A 19,325-nucleotide genomic window follows, 5' to 3' on the forward strand; every position below is an offset into this window, starting at 1 on the left:
CACTGCTTTGTTTGCACACAAGTCTCGAAATAAATTTTCATCTCAGCATGTGCACAGCTTTTTTGCTGGATCATATATTATGGATGAAACTATTTTGCTAATGAAAGAAAGTTTCCCCCGTCTCAAAAAGAATCCTGCACGTCAGCCTGTATGTACGGGGGGAGCTTTGCAAATGTCACGGGAGATTGTATGGAGACATCCACTGTGCCTCAGTAACTGCAGATTACTATTAAAGATTTCAATTTTCCCCCTGTCACTTCAGTTTTAAGTCAAAAGATAATTTGCTTGGCTTGTTGCAAAGGGGATCAATAGATTGAATAGCGAGAAGGGAGGTAAGGCGGTGGTGGTGATGGGGAAGGTGATTTCAAGGCAGTTTTACTGAAAGCAGGATGCTTAGAGCAGAGATGCGGGTGTCAGGGGAGGCCTTGTAACCACGGCTGCAGCACTCTTTGCTATTCAGCTCAGAGGCGCGTCTTGTTTTCCCTTACGGAGCACAACGGCAATTCACAAAGGCCGAAACCGAGTCAAAGAATTTAGCTTAGCTGGCAGAGTCCAAACTGTTTGCAGATGCAACTCAATGTTTCAAAAGTTCCAAGTCCTCGATTGCTGGTATCGATCGAGTCGAGCTCAGTGAGAACCATACAGCTGCATCACTGCAACAAGAGTCAGTCTACCTTCTTGAAAACACTGAGGAGGGCTTACATTACCTGTGCTGCAGTGGTGTACACGGACAACAGAGTCACCTTTTCTCAATTCAAAGATATGTATATATTAATATCATTATCATGTCCATCATAATCTGAAGAGATCTCCTTCCTTCCCACCTCCGGACAGCACAAGCAACACACATAAAACCAGATACAGTTGCTGACAATATGTATGATGGTGTACTTAGAAACGCATTGTTCAGTTTAAATGTATTGAGGAAAGTTATAATAATTTAATATTCATTGCTGAGTGCGTGCATATGACTGTCTGTCTCTGTGACAGCCGCTCTATTTAGGCTTTCATAGAGAACTTTTTTTTGCAGCTTTACAAAAGGTGCTTTCAACAAGGCTTTGAAATCATTTTTGACCCTTAATTTAGCTCACATGCCAATCTGTTCCTTTTAACGTTCTTTGTGTCATTTAGTGCAGCGGAGTCTATTTGTTCACGCTGATCCTTAAGTATTAAGCTCTACTTCTCTGCTCTCAGTAGTCTGGATAGTTTGGGAAGCATTTTCTTGCTGGTTTTTGTTCCTTTTTAAAAAAAATCCTACCAAGAAAGGGAGATTCTGGCTACCTTTACTGTGTGCAGGAATGCGCTGAGTTCATTGACAGTCATTTAACAGTGATCGAAAAAGCGTCAACACAGACGCGACTGGAAATAACTGGGAAACGAATGAATCTTTGTTCAAACTGAGAGCAGGGAAATTCACAAAGCACAAGTCACAAGCCAAACTCTGACATCATGCACACATATCACACACAACCGTCCAATCAAACCCAATTACACCTTCCGTGTTTCTTTTTTCTCTTTTTTTTTTAGAAAATACTGTGATATTTTATTAAAAATGTTGCAGAAAAAGTTTATACAGGTGTCCAGCCAGAAATATCTCTATTATCACTTAAGGCAAAACCGCAAACAAATATAAGACAAACTAAGGATTTTAAAACTCTACATTAAAACCCTTGTTCTCTTGACTGGTTTAGGGACCAAATGGCAAGAATATATCTTTTATAGAATTTACAAATGTAGCTTAAAATCTTCTGGATGTACTTCCTTTTTTTTATCATTTTTTTTGTAATAGGATGCAAAATGGAAAGAGAGTTAATGGTTACTTTTGTTGTAATTTTATAATAATTAATATCTTTAATATTTACACTCATTCACTTGCTTTTGTAACCCAAAATATCACAAGCCTGGCACAATACTTTACATATTGCTAGCATATGACAATTTGAAATATCTAACATATATTTCTTACAAACATATCCAACTAATATTGATACAAAAAAAATCCACTGCCTTTTTTATTTCTAAATAATACATTGCTGGTCACATTGTACGCTCAGGCAGTGCTGAGACTGCAAGACAGAAAAAGCCCACAAAGAAAACTATTGGAAGCATAACAGGATGATAGCAGGTGATGGGATCAAGTAAGTCCTCATTCTCAGACAGGAGCGATGTCTGAAAATGGAGAGTAAAGCTCTTCCTGGACCATGCAATGTCTAACGGTGGAAACAAAGCAACGCACGAGACAGTACTATATGTGATGGCCTGCAGACGCACAGTGTGCAAATCTCCGAGGATGGGATTGTGTTCGCATTTTGGTTGTTCTGTGAAAAAAACAAACAAAAAAAACAAAACAATGAAACACAGGTTGCAATCAGAAAAAAGAATGAAGAATGTTCGGATATATTTACACGCACCTAAACAGAAAGCACAAGCTGATAAAACCCAAAAGATCTCAGCCAAATTAAAAACAACAGGAGGAGCTCCTTTAATATAATTTTTCTTTTTTTTTTTTTTAATTTTCCACGCACAACTATATACCTTTTTTCTTTCTTTTCTTTTCTTTTTTTTTTTAAACAAAGTTTTCATAAATACATTTCAGGCTGAGGTGTAGAATTCTGTGCCCAAGTCAGAGGTCCGATGCATGAAAGATCATGAAAAGATGATGTTCCAGACGTTCAATTGTCGCTTTTCAGCGACTGCTGCCACCGTCGTCCGATTGTGTTTTTATGGCACAAAAGCCTCTGCAAAGGCTTCTTTGTCACACTGAAACTGTTCATTTGTGTTGTAAGAATATTAACAGTCATCCCCTGGTTGCCTTGTCTTTTGGTAAAACCCTCGAAACCTTCCATGAAGCTTAGCTCCAAATAGAGTAACATTCACTTTGAATATTTTCAATTTATACTGTATATACTTTTCAAGAAGGCATGGTAGCAAAATAATATCTGCTGAGTCTGTCCTTCGCACGCTTTTATCTTTTCATATTTTCTTTGCGAGGTTGGTGGCTGGTCCAGAGGGAATCTGGCGCCGTCCCGTCCAAGTGGAGCTATACGCGTGTGGTGGAGTGGCCGTGGGGTAAGTTGGTACTGTTCTGGCTGCCACCGAAAGTATTGAAGTTGTGCAGAGGCTGCATGCCGGCCAGTGAGTTGGGGATCATGGTGATGGTGCTGGGCGTCATCAGGGGTATGTCGTCTGGCGACCGGCGCAGGGTGAGGGTGTAGTCGGGCGGGCACGTGAGGCGCAGCGTGTCGTGGGTCTGCAGCGACTCGCACTCGTGGTGGTGCTCGTGCTCAAGCTGCTGCTGCTTCATCTGCAGGGACATCAGCTCCTCGCTCTGCAGGTGGGCCACGTCGTTGGCCGTGGAGGGCGTGTTCGTTGGAGCAGAGTTGCGTTGAGGGGTGGGGACACGCCGGTTTGACTCATGCCTCCGCTTGTCCTTCTTGTAGTAGAGGGCAGCGAAAGCGAGGATGTTGAGAAAGAGCAGGGACGCTCCAACCGCGATGGTCACGCTGAGCTCGGTGGAGTAGTCCCTCTTGGTCTCGATCACCACAGTTGACTCGTCGGTCAGGTCGCCACTCTTGCGCTGGTCCGTGGTCTGTTTGGTGTTGGCGGGTGGGACCCCTGGGTGACGGGTAGTGGATGGCCAGTTGTTTTTGCCGGGGAACCGTTTGGTGTAAGGGTACGGGGTGGTGTCCTGCGGAGGTATCTTAGTGGTGGTGGACACGTATTGAAAAAATTCATTTATGTTGTGGAGGTGTGGAACCAGTTCTAACCAGAAAGCAACCTTGGTAGCACGGTAGTGGTCTCGCACTCGAGGTTTGAGGCCAATATGAAGGTAGAGCTGGTCTTTAGGGTTGTACTTGGTCCAGGCTACCTCCTCAAACCGGTTGGGTTTTGTGTGGATGAACTTTGTGTCCTGTGGAACTGGTTGGTTTGGATCCCTGAAAGAGGGAGACAGAAGAGATGTAAATGAAAAAAAGAGATGTAATCAAATCACCAAACAGTTTTTAGGCACCTGTACACAGCCTTGAATGTAGGGCTGAATAACTAATATATGGCACCTCTTTCCAAATCCATTATGACAGTAAGCATGCATTGATCGGACATAAAATAACACAACCTACTGATCACATTTAAAACGCTCAGTAAATTTCCTTCAAATCAGTTTAAAGCAGCATGGTAGCACAGATGAGTCATTACTTCAGAAAGTCAAAGACTTTTTCTTTTCTCCTCTCCCTCTGTTCAAAGCTAATGTGTTTCTGGGTTACTCCGGATTTGAATGCACAAGCTGAAAGAAAAAAATCTGTGTCCTTCATACACCAATGAAACACTTCCAGGTCTGTTGTCACATATTCTTAATGTTCAATTTCACTCGGGGTGTTATTGCTTTATTTATTTATATATATTTTTTTGTAGTTTGGAAAAGAGCTGCCTCTCTGGCGACTTTGTGGGAGTGATTTCATTAACTTTGGCGAGGTGAGGGGGAGTGAAGTCTAGACAACCTTGGAGCCAACACTTTGTGCATCTGTGTGTGAATGTGTCTGTTTGTGTCATTGTGTGTGGGTGGGTGTATCTAAACATCATGAGGCCATTATTATAGCAAAGCTATTTACAACTGTGAGTGGAGAACTGTGTGACTGCATCTCAGTTCTTGTGTGTGTGATCAAAATCTGCATTCAAATTTGCAAATTGAGAGATTGGAAATTCATAGTTGTGTGCACAAATCTGTACATGCATACATAGATTTGTGAATGCACAGACAAATCTGTGAATACGAGGATATCTGCACATGTGTACATAAGAGCTGGAAATACACGCAAGTAATCAGTGACAGCACAGACGGGCCACTCGATTGGCCTTTTACACGTCAATTTTGCCGTACAAATGTGTCTGCGTGGCTCAGCAGCTGCACAGCCTCCATACCACCAGTCAGCAGATTTTTAAGTGTGACATTGCTGGCTTGTGTGCATGGATTGTTTTACAACCTACTTCGGATAAATCGATGAGAACAGCAATATAGGGCGCTGAATTTGATGAATTTACTGTTTAGTTCGGTGAGGGTGTGTTTGCACATGTGTCTGACTGAACAGGGTCCCGGTGGTCATCAATAGATTTGTGTATGCATGTGCATGTGTCCGGATGTGTGTGTATAGGAGTGTGACACTCTATGCATGGGAGCGTGGATATGCAAAGTATGTGCACTTCAACACCCTTGAATGTACTTATAGTAAGTCACTTTGGACCGGAGTGTATTCCAAGTGATTGTGATGTAGTGAGTGCAAAGTGTAGGTGTATTTGTGCTGATGTTGGTAATGTATTGTATGGTTGTGTCCCAAAATCCATACTACAAATTAAACCTAATCCTGTTCCTAAGTGGAGTCTGTAGTGTGTTCACACCACACTGTAAAGTATATTCAAAGAAGTCAGCATGCAGCCCCACAATGCAATCCCCACAGGAAATGGAGGTGCATGCATGAAATAATTTAAACTAAATGAGGTGGTGGCAACAGCAGAACACTCCTGAAAATAAAGAGCAAAAAAACAAAAAATGTTGTGTTTTGTGATGTTCAGCTGGCAATGACATTCCAAAGTTGCAGTTTGATTGCTGGTGTGACTATTGTACAATTTCCGCTGTGGATAAAGCAGTTAAGTAGGCCTACATTGATTTCTCGTACGCTAACTGCAAGAGCTGTCCATAATAAAGATTTGTATACATAGTCTGGACAATTAGTATGTGGTATGGAGTGAGACACAGCATAATGTAACCTACATGTGAGCTGTATGGAAGTCCAGGGCTGCCAATATGTAACTAATCACATTGAAATTACATTTTATATTTGTGTGCACGCGATGTACAAGAACATTTAAACATAAGAATTGCATTCTCTTTTTCAGGTTTGAGGACACATAAGAAATAATTACTACCAAAATGAAAATGTATGTGAAACAGCCTCTTTTTTATAGTTAGACTTGAATTTAAAATAACAATAGTCTGACTATTGCATTTTAAACTGTTCCAAATGTTCACAAACATACAGTCGGCAGGAACTTAACTTGCATCCAAGCCGTCGCCATAACAACGCAGTCCAACGATACAGCATATATCATGACTGATCACTTATTGTTGAAGTAGCATTTGATTTAGCGCCTGTTGTATGTAAGCTAACTCTGATAAAAGACTCTCTCAGTACTGAAACATAGTTGTTCAAAATTCCTCCAAATTCCTTTTGTTTCTGGTTGGAAACAAAGTCATCACAGTTTTTGGAAGACTGTTGCACTGATTGGGCGAAAAAAAAAAGGAGGGCAGGAAGGGAAGTGAATCTGCAACCACAGTAACACACCTCCACACACATTTTTCTAAATTTTGACCATTTCAAATTGCCTGTGTGTTGCAAAATTGCTCAATTTTTGTTTTGTTTGCTTTTATGATTGTGCTAGAGACCTACCTCTTTTTTGCTAAAATAGATAAATGGCTGCATTTTATATTCATTCCATTCACACACACACACACACACACACACAGCCCAATGCCCACGGACAGTTCGACATATGGACACATGGAGTCCCAGACGCCGTCTGTAAAACAATTCCAGACCCATCTTTTTAAAAATGCTCTTCTTAGAGTGGATTAAAGAACAACAGTGACACTAACAAACCAAACTTAGGCCCTGTTTCCTGTGGCTGAACAGAGTTCTTGAAAGGGTTTCTGGGCTAAATAATAATACATAAACCTATTAATAAAAATGTGACCTGTTTCTGAAAATGGCCAAATGGCTGGATTGATGGATGCTTTGACAGCCTTCTGATTGTTAATGGTGCTCTTTGTTGTGCTGCATATCCTAGAAACACATAATTTGTGTTTCTTTCAGAGCACAATTTTTACACACTTACTAAAGTAGTCTTTGACAAAGAATCCTGCTGGTTTGCCATCTATAGCTGATTTGGCCTGTATTTCATTTGGAGACTAAAATGCATCCAGTATCATCCTTTATTTAAATAAATGACTCATCTCATTGCAACATTTATCCAAAACCCCTCTTGATGGTGTACTTCAGCTCTGGTTACTCTTTTGCTGCCACGGCTACTGTCACAGTGCTAACCGGATGCTATGCTGCTGTTCATAAAGCCTCCCAGAAGCCCCACATACACCCACCTGTAGGCCCTGAATCTACCATGACTGGGAGGGAGAGTCATCATCCTCACTCCCTGCCGTACTGAGTTTTGCATTTTCTTGTGGGGGGTTATGAAGTCAGAGATACTGAACTGATTCAGTGATGTCAATTACTCAACATTTATGTAAAGGTTGCCAATGTTAGCTGCACTCAGGCACTGGGAATTCCAGACCAAGTAATGTCAGGTGCAGGTGGCCTGCTATATAAATACAGTCCATTTACGGAGTGCCTTGTTGCCACTGCGGACAAAGTAAAATTGGTCTGCATCTCTGTTTGGACCAACCTACTACTATGAGCAGTTCTTTTCAAAGTTTTCAAAAAGCCTCCACTCAAAGGTTCCACTCAAGACTGTTTGATCCAAACCTGGAAAACCAGCTGCCAGCAGCATCATCGTCATTCCCACCTGACATCAGAAGCATCTCTGAAGAAAAGCAGTTCCAGCCACTGCACTGAAGGTAAGTGTGGTATACACTCAATAATTCTGTCTGGCCCTTTTATGGAAATTGAAATGGCCCTTGATAGGAAAAAAGGTTCCCCAACCCTGCATTTGCAGCTGCAAAACCCTTGAGTGTATCGAGCTGAGCAGCATTGTGTTTTACAAGAAGAGAGAAGTGTTATTTCTTCTTTCGTAAGTTAACGTGTCTCGCTTATAGCAGACAAGAACCTACTTTAACTCATTAAAGCAATGTGGGAATCCATATTTGAAGAAACGCATGAGTCAGCTCTTTCACTTCATGTTGCATTAACGTAGATACAGTAACCCTGTGCTTTGTTGTAATTGTAGGTGCAGAAATAAACCATTACAGCACAAGAATGGTTCGTTATTACTTTCAAAGCTTCAACTAGAGTAGAAAAGAGAAAAGACACATTTTTCAAATGGGTAGATTGCACACACACACACACACACACACACACACACACACACAAAAATAGAAGGTATAGCTGCTGCATAGCAGTGAGTTGGGGCTAAGCATTTGGAGGAGGAAGACGAGGAAGGAGGAGGAAGATGTAAAAAGGGAGAGGAGAAAGACAAATGAGCAATACAAGAGGGTCCATCAGCAGAACCAAAATTATAATTAAACCTTGAAGTCATGTTTCTCTAATTGACACAGCACAGTGCCTGAGTAGGTGAGACGCTCCTTCACTAAGCATTTCACTCATTAAGCTACCTGGAGAAAATGTGGTCTATTAAGTAAGATTCCCATGTGACAACATTTCTGTTTGTAAAAGTACACACGCCCTAAAGCACAGGTAAAGGCAACATAAGATTTGCATCACACACATTGACGGTATGCACTTTAATTTATCGGGTTCAAATGATCAGAGATGCTAACACTCAAATCAAAATAAAAACCAAGATGAAGAAAGAGCAACATAATATATAACACACAAAAGTAAAACTACCGGGCTACAGAAGCCCCTAAGGACAAACTGTGTGTGAAAGCTAATAGCTAAGCTAAATTAACCTATACAGAAGTGTGCAGCAAGAGGAAGAAGGGGAGGATATGGAAGAAGAGTAGGAAGAGCAAAATGAGGAACACGAAGAAGAGCAGGAGACAGATGACAAATAAATGAGCGTACGTCAGAAGAACAGCCCAGACCATAATTATTTCAAACTTCTTAAATTAGAAATAAAAATGTGTCTCAGCATCACCCAGGGCTCTAACTTTAGACACCAAGGGCGAGTCCTGATCACGACAACAGAGATGGCTTCACATTGTGACCGAGGCAGTCACCAGCGTTCCATGACATCAAAATGATGGGACAACAAAACCACAACATTGGAGATTTATTTACGAAACCAGATTTTGCAGTAATCCAAAAATCTGGAGGACAGTCTCAGGATGCAGTGTTGTGAGTCTGGTGTCAATTGAGCGAAACAGGACTGAACCTATGTGCAAAAATGTTCCTGCATGAGACGGCAGATTTCCTGGTAGAAGAATACCAAACACAACAGTGCTCTAACTGTGAGTGTTGCAGCTTAATAATTATAGTTATTATACAAATACATGAGGTAATATACACCATAAATACTTAAATCCATAACATTACTGTTAATATGGACTCCAGATGTCTGTAGCAGGTATGTAGCACTCTAAATATAAATAGTTCCACCTGTGTCTGTGCCGAATGCGGTTCTCTCATTAAAATGGTTTATTCTGCCATAATGAAAGGTCTGCCCTCCAACTGGTGGCTACATATGGAACCACACATAAGGCCCTGCTAGCATGTGGTGGGCCTGTCATCTTAGTGCTGACATATGCTGGAACAATATGGCACCTCCTCTGCCACGGAATTCGCTCGCTAAATAAATAAAAGACAATGCCTTCCGTGCTCGTTTAGCTGCAAAATGCATGCCCCGCTTGCTTAAGTTTCCATCAAGCATCCAATCTAGTGATGACAACAGTGACTCTTGCCATGAGTTGAGATGCTAAATCTGTACTCTTCTCCGTCTGACAGGTGTATGAAAACTGAAAATTCACAGTTGCCAGAGCGGTGGAACAGATGCTTCCTCGTCCTCTGATGAACTCTAATGTGCTCAGTTTTATGTAGTCGTGTCTGACACCAGAGCGGCTCTGAATGTTTGTGAAACAGAAGCTTTTATGGGGAGCTGTAAATATATATAGATAGGTTTCCAATCCTCTGACTGTTATTTTCAGTCGTGCTTGCCCTAATCAATTCATGTTTTTCCATTTCCTGACACTGGCACAATCTATGGAGAGGGCATCGGGTTTTAAGCCCTCCCAATCCTGATGCAAAACAGGAAACAAGGCAGCAGTGAAACTGCCATGGCCTAATAAATTCTATGTGTGAAAAACTAAACTTTTTAATCAATTTATTTTGCATACATGGCTACATAGGGCACACTGTCTGTGCAGACAAGGATTTTGTCGCTCTGTGCCCAGCTGGCAGCAGTCAGGTCAGAGCTTAGCCTGCACTGACGGCTCTATTGAGTACATTAGCAGAGGAGGGGAAGTCAGTAATTGAAAATCACAGATACAATGGCTAATGGCCATCACAAGTTCCTAGACCCTACAGCAACGCCCTCAAATTGCTTATTTTGTCTGACCAGCAATCCAAAAACCTAAATGCATTCAATATAAAAACATATGAATCTCAGAATAGTACAAAAAAAGGGAAATATTCATTATTTTTACATGATAAGTGGTTTTTGACTGCAATGTTTTTTCACTTCCATATAGTTGGGGGGAATCACAAGACACAAATGTCCAAAAGATTGGTCAAAATCGAAGCAGCAGTCCTTTCCCAACTCCATGACCGGAGTTTGTAACACAGGCTGCCTGTAAGAAATGTGTCGACTCTAAGCCCAGAATGACCCTCTGGATGTCACACCGGTTGGTAAATGTGGGTAACTGCCTCTTTGACTTAATAACTCAAATTCTTCAAATAAAGTCATGATGTTTGCGGTGCTTAGAAGTAAGTTGCCTTGCCTTCGGAGAGCGACTGGACCACAGTGCCACCGTGTGATGCAGTGTTTATTTAGTCAAAGCAAACTTGAAAATTGCTAAATTACAATTAAAATTTCAAAGACATATGAGCTAATTACCGCTAATCATTGAACTCTCCCTCTCAGCCAATCAGGCTGGAGGACCAGGGTGTTAATAGGCGCCCAGCAGTTCATTTTTACCCCTTGGTCTGATGATTCAAGGTATTTCTAAGGCCTTGATGTGTTTAGCACAATCCCTTTTGAACTCCCACCAATTAATCAGCTACCATGTGAGTATGGCGTATTTTCATCATCTGATATTCATACACAAATGTTGATTTAATTAAACAGTTTTAAGCGAGATTTCCATCTATTATCAATATATGGGTCCTTGAAACCGACCTGTGTCTCTATCTGCAAATCATGCCACCGCATGCTCAAAAGACAGAAGGGTCGCCATACCCAGCACATACATAATCACAGCGGCGTGTGATCATATTGTGTGTACGTCCAGGCTGCCACATTGTTTTGCTCTGACATCAGGAAAAGTTTCAAAACATCAATCTGCCGTGATTCACAGCGGGAGCCTTTGCAAGGGGCGGGGGACTCGTTGAGAAACGGCCACACTCCCAGTGATGAATTCGCTTTATTGGAAGCGCAGTGAAAAAAGAAGCCGGGAGGAAAAAAGCCCTCTGAGAATGTGCATAAGGCAGCCGATCCCCTGCTGATCAGGCATCAGCTGGACGGAGGCCAAGCAGAGAGCAGGGGAGTGAACTATGAAGCTGATCAAGACTTTATTTATTCACCTTAAAGTGAATTTTCAGTATGACTGGGCTGCAAATACCTTGATGCCTAATCTCAAGGTGTGCGAAGCAAAAAAATGTGATCCAAATATAAACAGCGAGCAAATCCCCTCATCAAATCCAGCACCGCCACGGCACCAGGGGAGGATTTGACTTGTTTTATTAACCTCTGCTTGATCTCGTTGCCTCATAAGTTAATCATTAGCTCTAATCATAACAAAACTTTGTGTTGATACTCCACCCCAAATCCATCTTTGGAGTATCAATTACTTATTATGCGCAGTACAGAATGATGGAGTGGCCATAGAAAGAAAAATATATATATATATCGTGGCCATGCAGACACTGACGACTCAAAATGCTATTGCGTGTGAGCGCAACATACAATTTGTTCTCAATTTACTGTTTATCAGACCACAATTGAGACAAGAATTAGGTTGGAGAAACCTCTTGCTCCTCTCCCACTTCCCACCTCCTGTCTCTTGCCCTCTACCCGCCTGAACCCGCCACGTCTTCGTCATCCCAGAAGTCAGGGTCCCGGTCGCAGCTGAGGTAAATCACCTCGGTGCTGTGTTCACTGGCGTCAGACTGGCCTCCTCCAGTCCTGGAGGCTGTCCCAGTCCAGCATCACATCTCTACTTAGTCTATTACAAACTCAAAAATCATGTCCCCTGGCTTTGTAGAGTCCATAAATCCAATACCAACATCAACAATTCCTAGAGAACGGCCACCATATTGGTACAGGGAAGCTGCACCTCTTAATGCATATACTATCAAGGCAGGAGGTCAAATCACATTGTATTAAATGTATTTCTTAAATATTAAAATCAGGCAGGCTTTGCAACTGTCCTTTTAACTATATTTATAGTAAAATATTAACATTTTGCCAATCTCCATTATATAGTTATATATTCTGATCTACACATCATAATCTTATGGTGCATTAGCAGATCCTGTTTGGACTGTAAACATGGACAACCTGTCATATTAACGGGTATTCTGTCTCTTTTACCCATAATAAAACTGACAGCATAGCCAGAAAATATTTCAAGAGGATGTAAATTGCCATGAATTGAATTTATTACCTCAAAGTTCTGTCGTCAGCATTGGTTGATTAGGATGAGAGCACTGTAATTTCCATGATTTAATGGATGGATAAATTCTGCCTTGAACCTTACATGTATGGACAACAGTCACCAGATTATGCAAAAGTGATTGAAAGGGTTATGGATGCTCATGTGCTGTCAAAATAGATTCTCATACGGACGATGAAATAACATGCAAAAAAAAAGGAAAGCACAAAGGAAGGGAGCACTCACCCTGTTTTCGCAAAGTTAGTCCAGTAGGTCATGACGACAGCACTCAGCATCACGTCATTCTTGGAGAAGTTGCAGTTGAAGAGATCCGTGGGGCCAATCATGGGGATCCCAAACACGTACGGCACTTCATCGCCGTGGGCCGAGTCGGCCCAGCTCGGCTTCATGTCACTCTGACAGTGGTGATAGAAAGCGTAGAAATAGGTCGGGGAGCCGTACTGGGCATGGAGATCAGCCGTGGCCACAGCTGGCGCCACCCACTGGTGGTCAGTGAAGAGGGCCACCAGGGTCTTGCGCCGTGTCTCTGGGTTCTCCTTGTCCGCCCAGTCCGTGTACATGAATTTGATGGTCTCGCGTAGAGTGTCTTTGCCCTCCGGATAGCCGTAGAGATGGTCCACAAAGTCGGACACAGCAAAGTCAAAATCATTGGCAGACACCCCGTCCTCGCTGTCCACGATGCCGTCCACGAACTTAAATCCCTCGCCCTGGTTCACCCCCAGCATGATGTCATAGTTGAGGAACTCCCCTTGCTCCATGAGAATCTGGGGGTCGTCCGGGATGACGTCGCCATCGATCACGGGCCCGAAGGCGATGTGGTATTTCGCAGGTGTGATGTACTGCTCGATCAGCTCTTTGTAGTTCTTGTTCTGCAGGCACTCGACCAAGTCGATGGTGTCCAGCATGTTGCAGCCCACCTTCTCGGCCAGGGCACGGGTGTACTTGGCCGGCTGGTAGTTGACCGCCCAGCTGGACAGCGCTGTGCCACTCTGGATGATGGCTTTCTGGAACAGATCTGAGATTGGAGCCGGTATTAGCGAGACACGAACATACACACACAATAAAATGCTGGCAGCAAGGTCTTTGTGGGAATATCAGAAATGAAAGTACATTCCTATGTCTGCGTTTGATTGACAGTTAGGCCCTGACAGGGAAACAGAGGGACAATGCAAACAAAATTGTGCTGTAGCTTACAAGCCGTCGACAGACAGTGCTTGTCTGCTGGAACAGCAAAGTTTTTAAGCTATTTAATGTGCCACAGCTGACTATCTAATTAGCAATCGAGCCTGCAAAGTGTTGTCAGTACTGCCATTGTCCCTGTCTGAGATGTTTGTGAGTTTGACCACCTGCCTGTGACATCATGGTAACAATACAGCTTTACACATTTAATGGCAATTGGCTAAGGAAAAGGCAGAAGGTGCAATAATGTATTCATGTAGCATGTTATCAATGGTAGTTTTATGCAGCATAAGTCCTGAGCACACAGCAGACATTTCCCACAAGGCCTGGTTAGCCTGCACAAGCTGCTGCTGTAAGTCGGGTAGGGAGGATCAGTTGAACCTCACGTCAGATTTTGACTTCAAAAGTATACCAGCAGCGTGACTGTGCATTTTTTATGACCTTGGTATGTTTGCTGTCTTGCGGCTGTACAACAACAGGGCTCCGATTTAAAGGAGCATTACCTTTCTTGGTGATGTACTATACATCGCCAGGAGTGCCGGGCAGGTCAGCGTTTGTCAGCTCTCTCAGCCATGATTTGTTCTGCCCATCAGGACACGAGGACTTTTATCTAAATGTAAAATTTCTATTCCCCAAGTACAAGATGAAGAAAAATGAAATGGGCCTTATAACTGCAACACAAGACAATGTAGGAAAATCCAAAGTGTCCCTCATTTTGACTGCCTGTACGGTAAACCCACTTCTGCCAGCAAGATGAAAAGGTTGACTTTGCGGGAAGGTGAATTTTTCACAAAGCCTGTTGTGTATGTTTGAGTTTCACACAACTATTCATTTGTGAAAACCAGGAGCTCAAGAGAGCCAAGAAAAAGAAAGACATCCTGGCTCTCCTGTTTAAAATGTCCATTAATAATACATGTAAATAGTACAGTATGATAATCCTGTTCATCCCTTCCCCTCTGATGCTTTTAGACTGAGGCAGAATACGCACGTGAATGAACGCACACTCGGACTGTTGTCTCTGCATGTGGTGATCAAATATGATGAGTGATCTGATGAAAAGCTACAAAAAAGGCTGTTTAAATAATTGATGCCACGGAGCTGATTCAGGACATTCTTCTTGCCACTAAGATGATGTTTCCTTTTTGTGTTTCTGGTCCCTGTTTGCTTGTGGTTTCGCTGTATTTAAGACAAATTCAGGACTTTTTCATGTCCTGTACCCAAACACTGCATGTCAGTAGAAACATGATAATGATGGTTCAGCTAGTTTTAGAGCCATACCGGTTATTGGGCTCAAAATGTGAAGTTCCTGAAGATGGGGCCAGAGGAAATATCATGGGGTCATTAAAATGAAAGGGATTTATTCCTCGATAAATGACTGTGCTCAGCAAATATAATGCAAATCTACCTATTAGATTATATCATGTTTTTTTTTTTTTTTCCTGAAAGGGTTGCTTCTTGGGTAGCATCAATATGCAAATTAATTTCATGGCAATTTGCCCAAAATATACTTCTTGTGCATTAGTAGAAATATCTTCCTGGTGGAACTACAAGGAAGTTCAGGAGGTTTAATCCATGATATAATTTCCAAGACCAACTGGATTGAAGTGTTCATGAGGACATTTTCACCCAGTGCTTGAGCTAAACAAGAGAGGTCAATAATTACCCCAAATGTCTCAAAATCTACCCAGAATTAGCTTTGCCATTCTTGTCACTTTCCTTTATCTTTCTTCTCTCTTCTAATAAGTGGTTTTGTATTGTTATTCCTTAAAAAAAGAAAGAAAATCTTTTCCTTTCTTAGTCCCTGCTGGTCTGCTAAGCATGAAAACCTCCTGGCCATGATTTTTTTGATCGTAGCCTGAATATGTGATTAAGTCCAGACTTACGTTTGCAATCACTTAATAACTCAGAAGAAATAATTACTGTTACCAGAGTTTAAATTGCTGTTCACACCTGCCTTATGTGAAACAAAACCAACGCACTGAGCTCACTGTGACGATGATGCATCGTGACGTGAAGCCCGCGTGGTATCAGAGCATGATGAGCAGATGCAGAAATGACAAAACGACGAAAAGGCCCTTTTGCGTGTGCCGTGTGCCTGTGAGCATGCAAACATACCTTCTGAGTAATGCGAGAGGGTGAGCAGGCTGACGCACGATGCTCCAGCGCCAGAGCCAAAAATGGTCACTCTCTTCGGGTCTCCTTTGAAGGCCTGGATGTTTTCTTTGATCCACCTGAGAGCCTGAATTTGATCCAGCAAGCCGTAGTTGCCCTTGGCTGCCTGGTCTCCTGTGCTTAGAAACCCTGGATTGATGAAAACAAACAGGAGAGAAAACAGATCAAAACTTTACTTCAGAAAGGTTTTTACCACTGATTCAATCTAGACTGAGAGTTCAAAATATTAGCGTTGTTTCTATCTTTGAAGTGAAGTGCAGAGTTCACTCATTTGTTGCCTCGAGGCCTAAAATTGCCCCAAATTGTGTCCTTCACTGTTTGAGTGAGTTGAACTGATGACTCTCATCAGAATCCATCTGTTTAATCTTCAGTATTTCATGAAAACAGCAGGTTGGACTCTCAGTGTAAAATACATTATTATATGAGAGTTTGGACTTTAAACAACATTTTTTACTGAGCTTTTTGATTGAAGTTTGACCACTGAAAAGCTTTTGCTAGAAGTATTGCTGAATTGAAAATAGCTAAAGCCTGCTTGAAAAGATGCACACCATGTGCTATGTTAACACGTATAGCATATGTATCCAAGGCCTGACAGATCTTATTCCTCTGTACCAAAGAGCTCTATTGTTGTCCAAAACCTTAAAAGCGCATTAGTGAGACACACTGTAGCACTGGGTGACATGTTCCTTCAATGCCATGAACTCACACACACTGTAGTTCATTTTGTCTCAGTCTCACATACACCGTCCTAATGCCACAAATTCTAACTATATGGCACAAAATGTGGATTAATCCACCTGATAAAAACTACAGTAACCAGCTGTTTTGAAATGAAGCTATGCATGTTTGAGCTGTATTGAAAGACTAATGTCTTCAGAAGGTGCCAATGGGCTTAAAGCTGAGATCCGCAGACAGGGTAAGGTAAGGGTCAACACATTGCCGGTTTCTTTTCATGGGATTTATTGACAGTGGGAAAAATATAAATAACACAACTTTATCCTTTTTAAATCATTCACAAGCTGTACTTTCTAATACCTCTTTATCTAGGCTGTTGTACAGACTGAAACTGGATTCTGAATAGGGAGCACCAAGACACCAGAATAAACTGGCACCTGTAAATTCCTGCCAATAAGATAATGACTAAAGTAAAATTAAATTAAATAGTCAATTAAATTGTTTATCACAAAAACAAAGAAGAAGGAGTTCCTCTGGCAAATAGTGGGGATAAGTGATCAAGCATTGTTGGAGTATCTCATCACATTTGAAACCATTATGCAGTTTATGTATGATTAATGTTGTAATGTTCGTACTATAGAGACATGCAGAATCTGATATTTGCATAAGGGCATAACATTTTTTTTTTTTTTTGCCATGTGCTGGAATAATGGCAACATAAGAAAATAACTGCCCAAACTGCAGTGAGTATGAAAATTACCTGCTCAATGCAAACACGCCTGCAAGACGTGTCTACACAAGATTCATTTCAGTCGTCCACCTCACACACAGCTGACCTAACAGATAGGCCTCCATGTACCGCTTTGCTAAATGCATTCCAAAGTTTATTTTTATGCTTCACGTCTATTTTCTTCAGTATTACACAAGCGACTCCGGTCATTGTGTATTGGAGTCGAAACGCTGCCAAACTGTGGACGACCTACGCTTTAATACTGCACCTGAACGCATCCTGTGTCGACACAGATGAAGCAGTGACGCCGCTGCTCTGCTAATGTGCTGCTCATGCTACACCACCTGTGTAGACACAATGTTAGGCTCCTCAGAGACAGGAAACCTGCAAATGAGGTGTATGTGCTGGTAGATTTTAATCATCTTGCCAAAAATCTTTCATAACTATCTTATTTTCTGCATTGAGAGTCCTCTGAATCAGTCTCCAATAAAACCCAGCACAATAATAATAATTAGTTAGCACATCCGCCTATTTGTAAACCATTCCGCATTGAATTGCACTGTGTTGAGAGCCAATGCACAAATAGTCAAGTATGAAAAAGCCTTTGAAATTGATTTCACTCATGACATCTCCAGAAATGGTCAGCCAGTAGAGATCCCTTCCAGTCAAGTGCCAGACAAACCCGTCTGGCAGGGAGATCCACATCCGAAACTTATTTACAAATTAGAAAATGTGCCTAAACCCATTAAGTGGCTTTCTAAATGCTGTCGCTGGGGGAACTGGTGGCTCGTCCTTGCCAGGCCCGTGGGCTCGGTGGCCAAGCCTGGCAGCGGCGGCCTGTCGCTGCAAGCTGACCAAGACCGAGGCAGTGTAAATGACAAATGAGATGAGGACCGCTGGGTAAGAAAGGAGGAAAAATAGGAGAGGTAGCCTGTGGCTGTTTGATAGAGAGCAGATCCGTTTTGTCATGGTGAGGTGGAGGGGATGATGGAGAGCGAAGGAGAGCAGGGGTGGGGGAGGATTACAAGGCCTCTGGCAGCCTCATACACCCTGTAGGATGGCCACAGGCCTCGCCACTGCTCTGCCCTCTCCACTTCACCCGTCTGTTCCTCCCCTCTCGGCCTCTCTCATTTCTCTCCTGCTACCCCTCGTTTCTATCCCCTGTCATCCCTCGCCACGAAGGAGAAGAGGAGGAGGAGCGAAGCATGCCTACCAGGAGCTCCTCAATATGTGTGAAGATTAGTCAAAGCACCATGTTCCAAAAATAGACTGCATACATAACTAAGCCTACTGCCTAGAGATATATTATGGACAATGGCTGATAAACATAGGCTTCTCAGAAATCAAAGGTGCCTCTAAAAACCTCTAAATGTAAAATGATAAGAAACATTTATGTAAAAATTGAGATGTAATGAACGATGCCATGGAGAGTGAAAGTGTAAGTGTGCAACCACTGATTTCAACAGCTATAATGACAATTTACACACCTGCATTTTCTAACATTACTTTTCTAAGATGGTCAAACATAATCATGGCTCACATACATACATACTAGTAGTGGGAAGTCTAATTCTTCAAATACGATCCTGAGAAATTAAGTCAACTTTTGCTGTAACAGGTAGCTCAGTAGCTATTGAGTGTAAAAGACAGACAACAGGTCTCCTGGTAAAATTTTCAAACACATAATATTGCTGCTTTAAGATTACGACCTCAACATAAATTACTTCTGAATCTGGTCTTCTAGGATTTGGGGGCATCAACTAACTTGTCCTGTCAGTCTGTGAAGCTAACGTCTCCTCATCAAGTCAGTCCGTGAAGCTGGAGGGCGATGGATCAACGTCACATCTCACCCTTGGTCAGTACTCTGGCCGGCCTGGCGAACTAACCATGCCAAAGCAAACCACTTGACAACAACCAATTACTTTGAAACCATTATCATTGGCTGTTTCCACATTGCTATTGTATACAAGCCCCCTAGTGCTAAATGGGATCACCAATCCTACCCACTCTACCTCACCCTGCCATCTATTTTAGGGATACCCAGTAGCAGACAGTGAT

General features: G+C 42.2%; 1 protein-coding gene across 4 annotated transcripts in view; it reads right to left on the reverse strand.

Annotated features, from left to right (window-relative positions):
- Window positions 1-3,040: 3,040 nt before the first annotated feature.
- Window positions 3,041-19,325, reverse strand: part of nlgn4xa (neuroligin 4 X-linked a) — an 85,296-nt gene continuing 69,011 nt past the window's right edge. For all 4 annotated transcript variants that reach the window (XM_041966022.1, XM_041966021.1, XM_041966020.1 and 1 more), the window contains 3 exons: window positions 15,806-15,991; window positions 12,737-13,526; window positions 3,041-3,935 (listed from right to left, as the gene is read on the reverse strand). In XM_041966022.1, the coding sequence (XP_041821956.1) occupies window positions 3,041-3,935; window positions 12,737-13,526; window positions 15,806-15,991 (1,871 nt within the window). The remainder of the gene's footprint in view (window positions 3,936-12,736; window positions 13,527-15,805; window positions 15,992-19,325) is intronic.

Source organism: Chelmon rostratus, chromosome 24, assembly GCF_017976325.1.
Source record: "Chelmon rostratus isolate fCheRos1 chromosome 24, fCheRos1.pri, whole genome shotgun sequence".
In the NCBI taxonomy this organism is placed as follows: domain Eukaryota; kingdom Metazoa; phylum Chordata; class Actinopteri; order Chaetodontiformes; family Chaetodontidae; genus Chelmon; species Chelmon rostratus.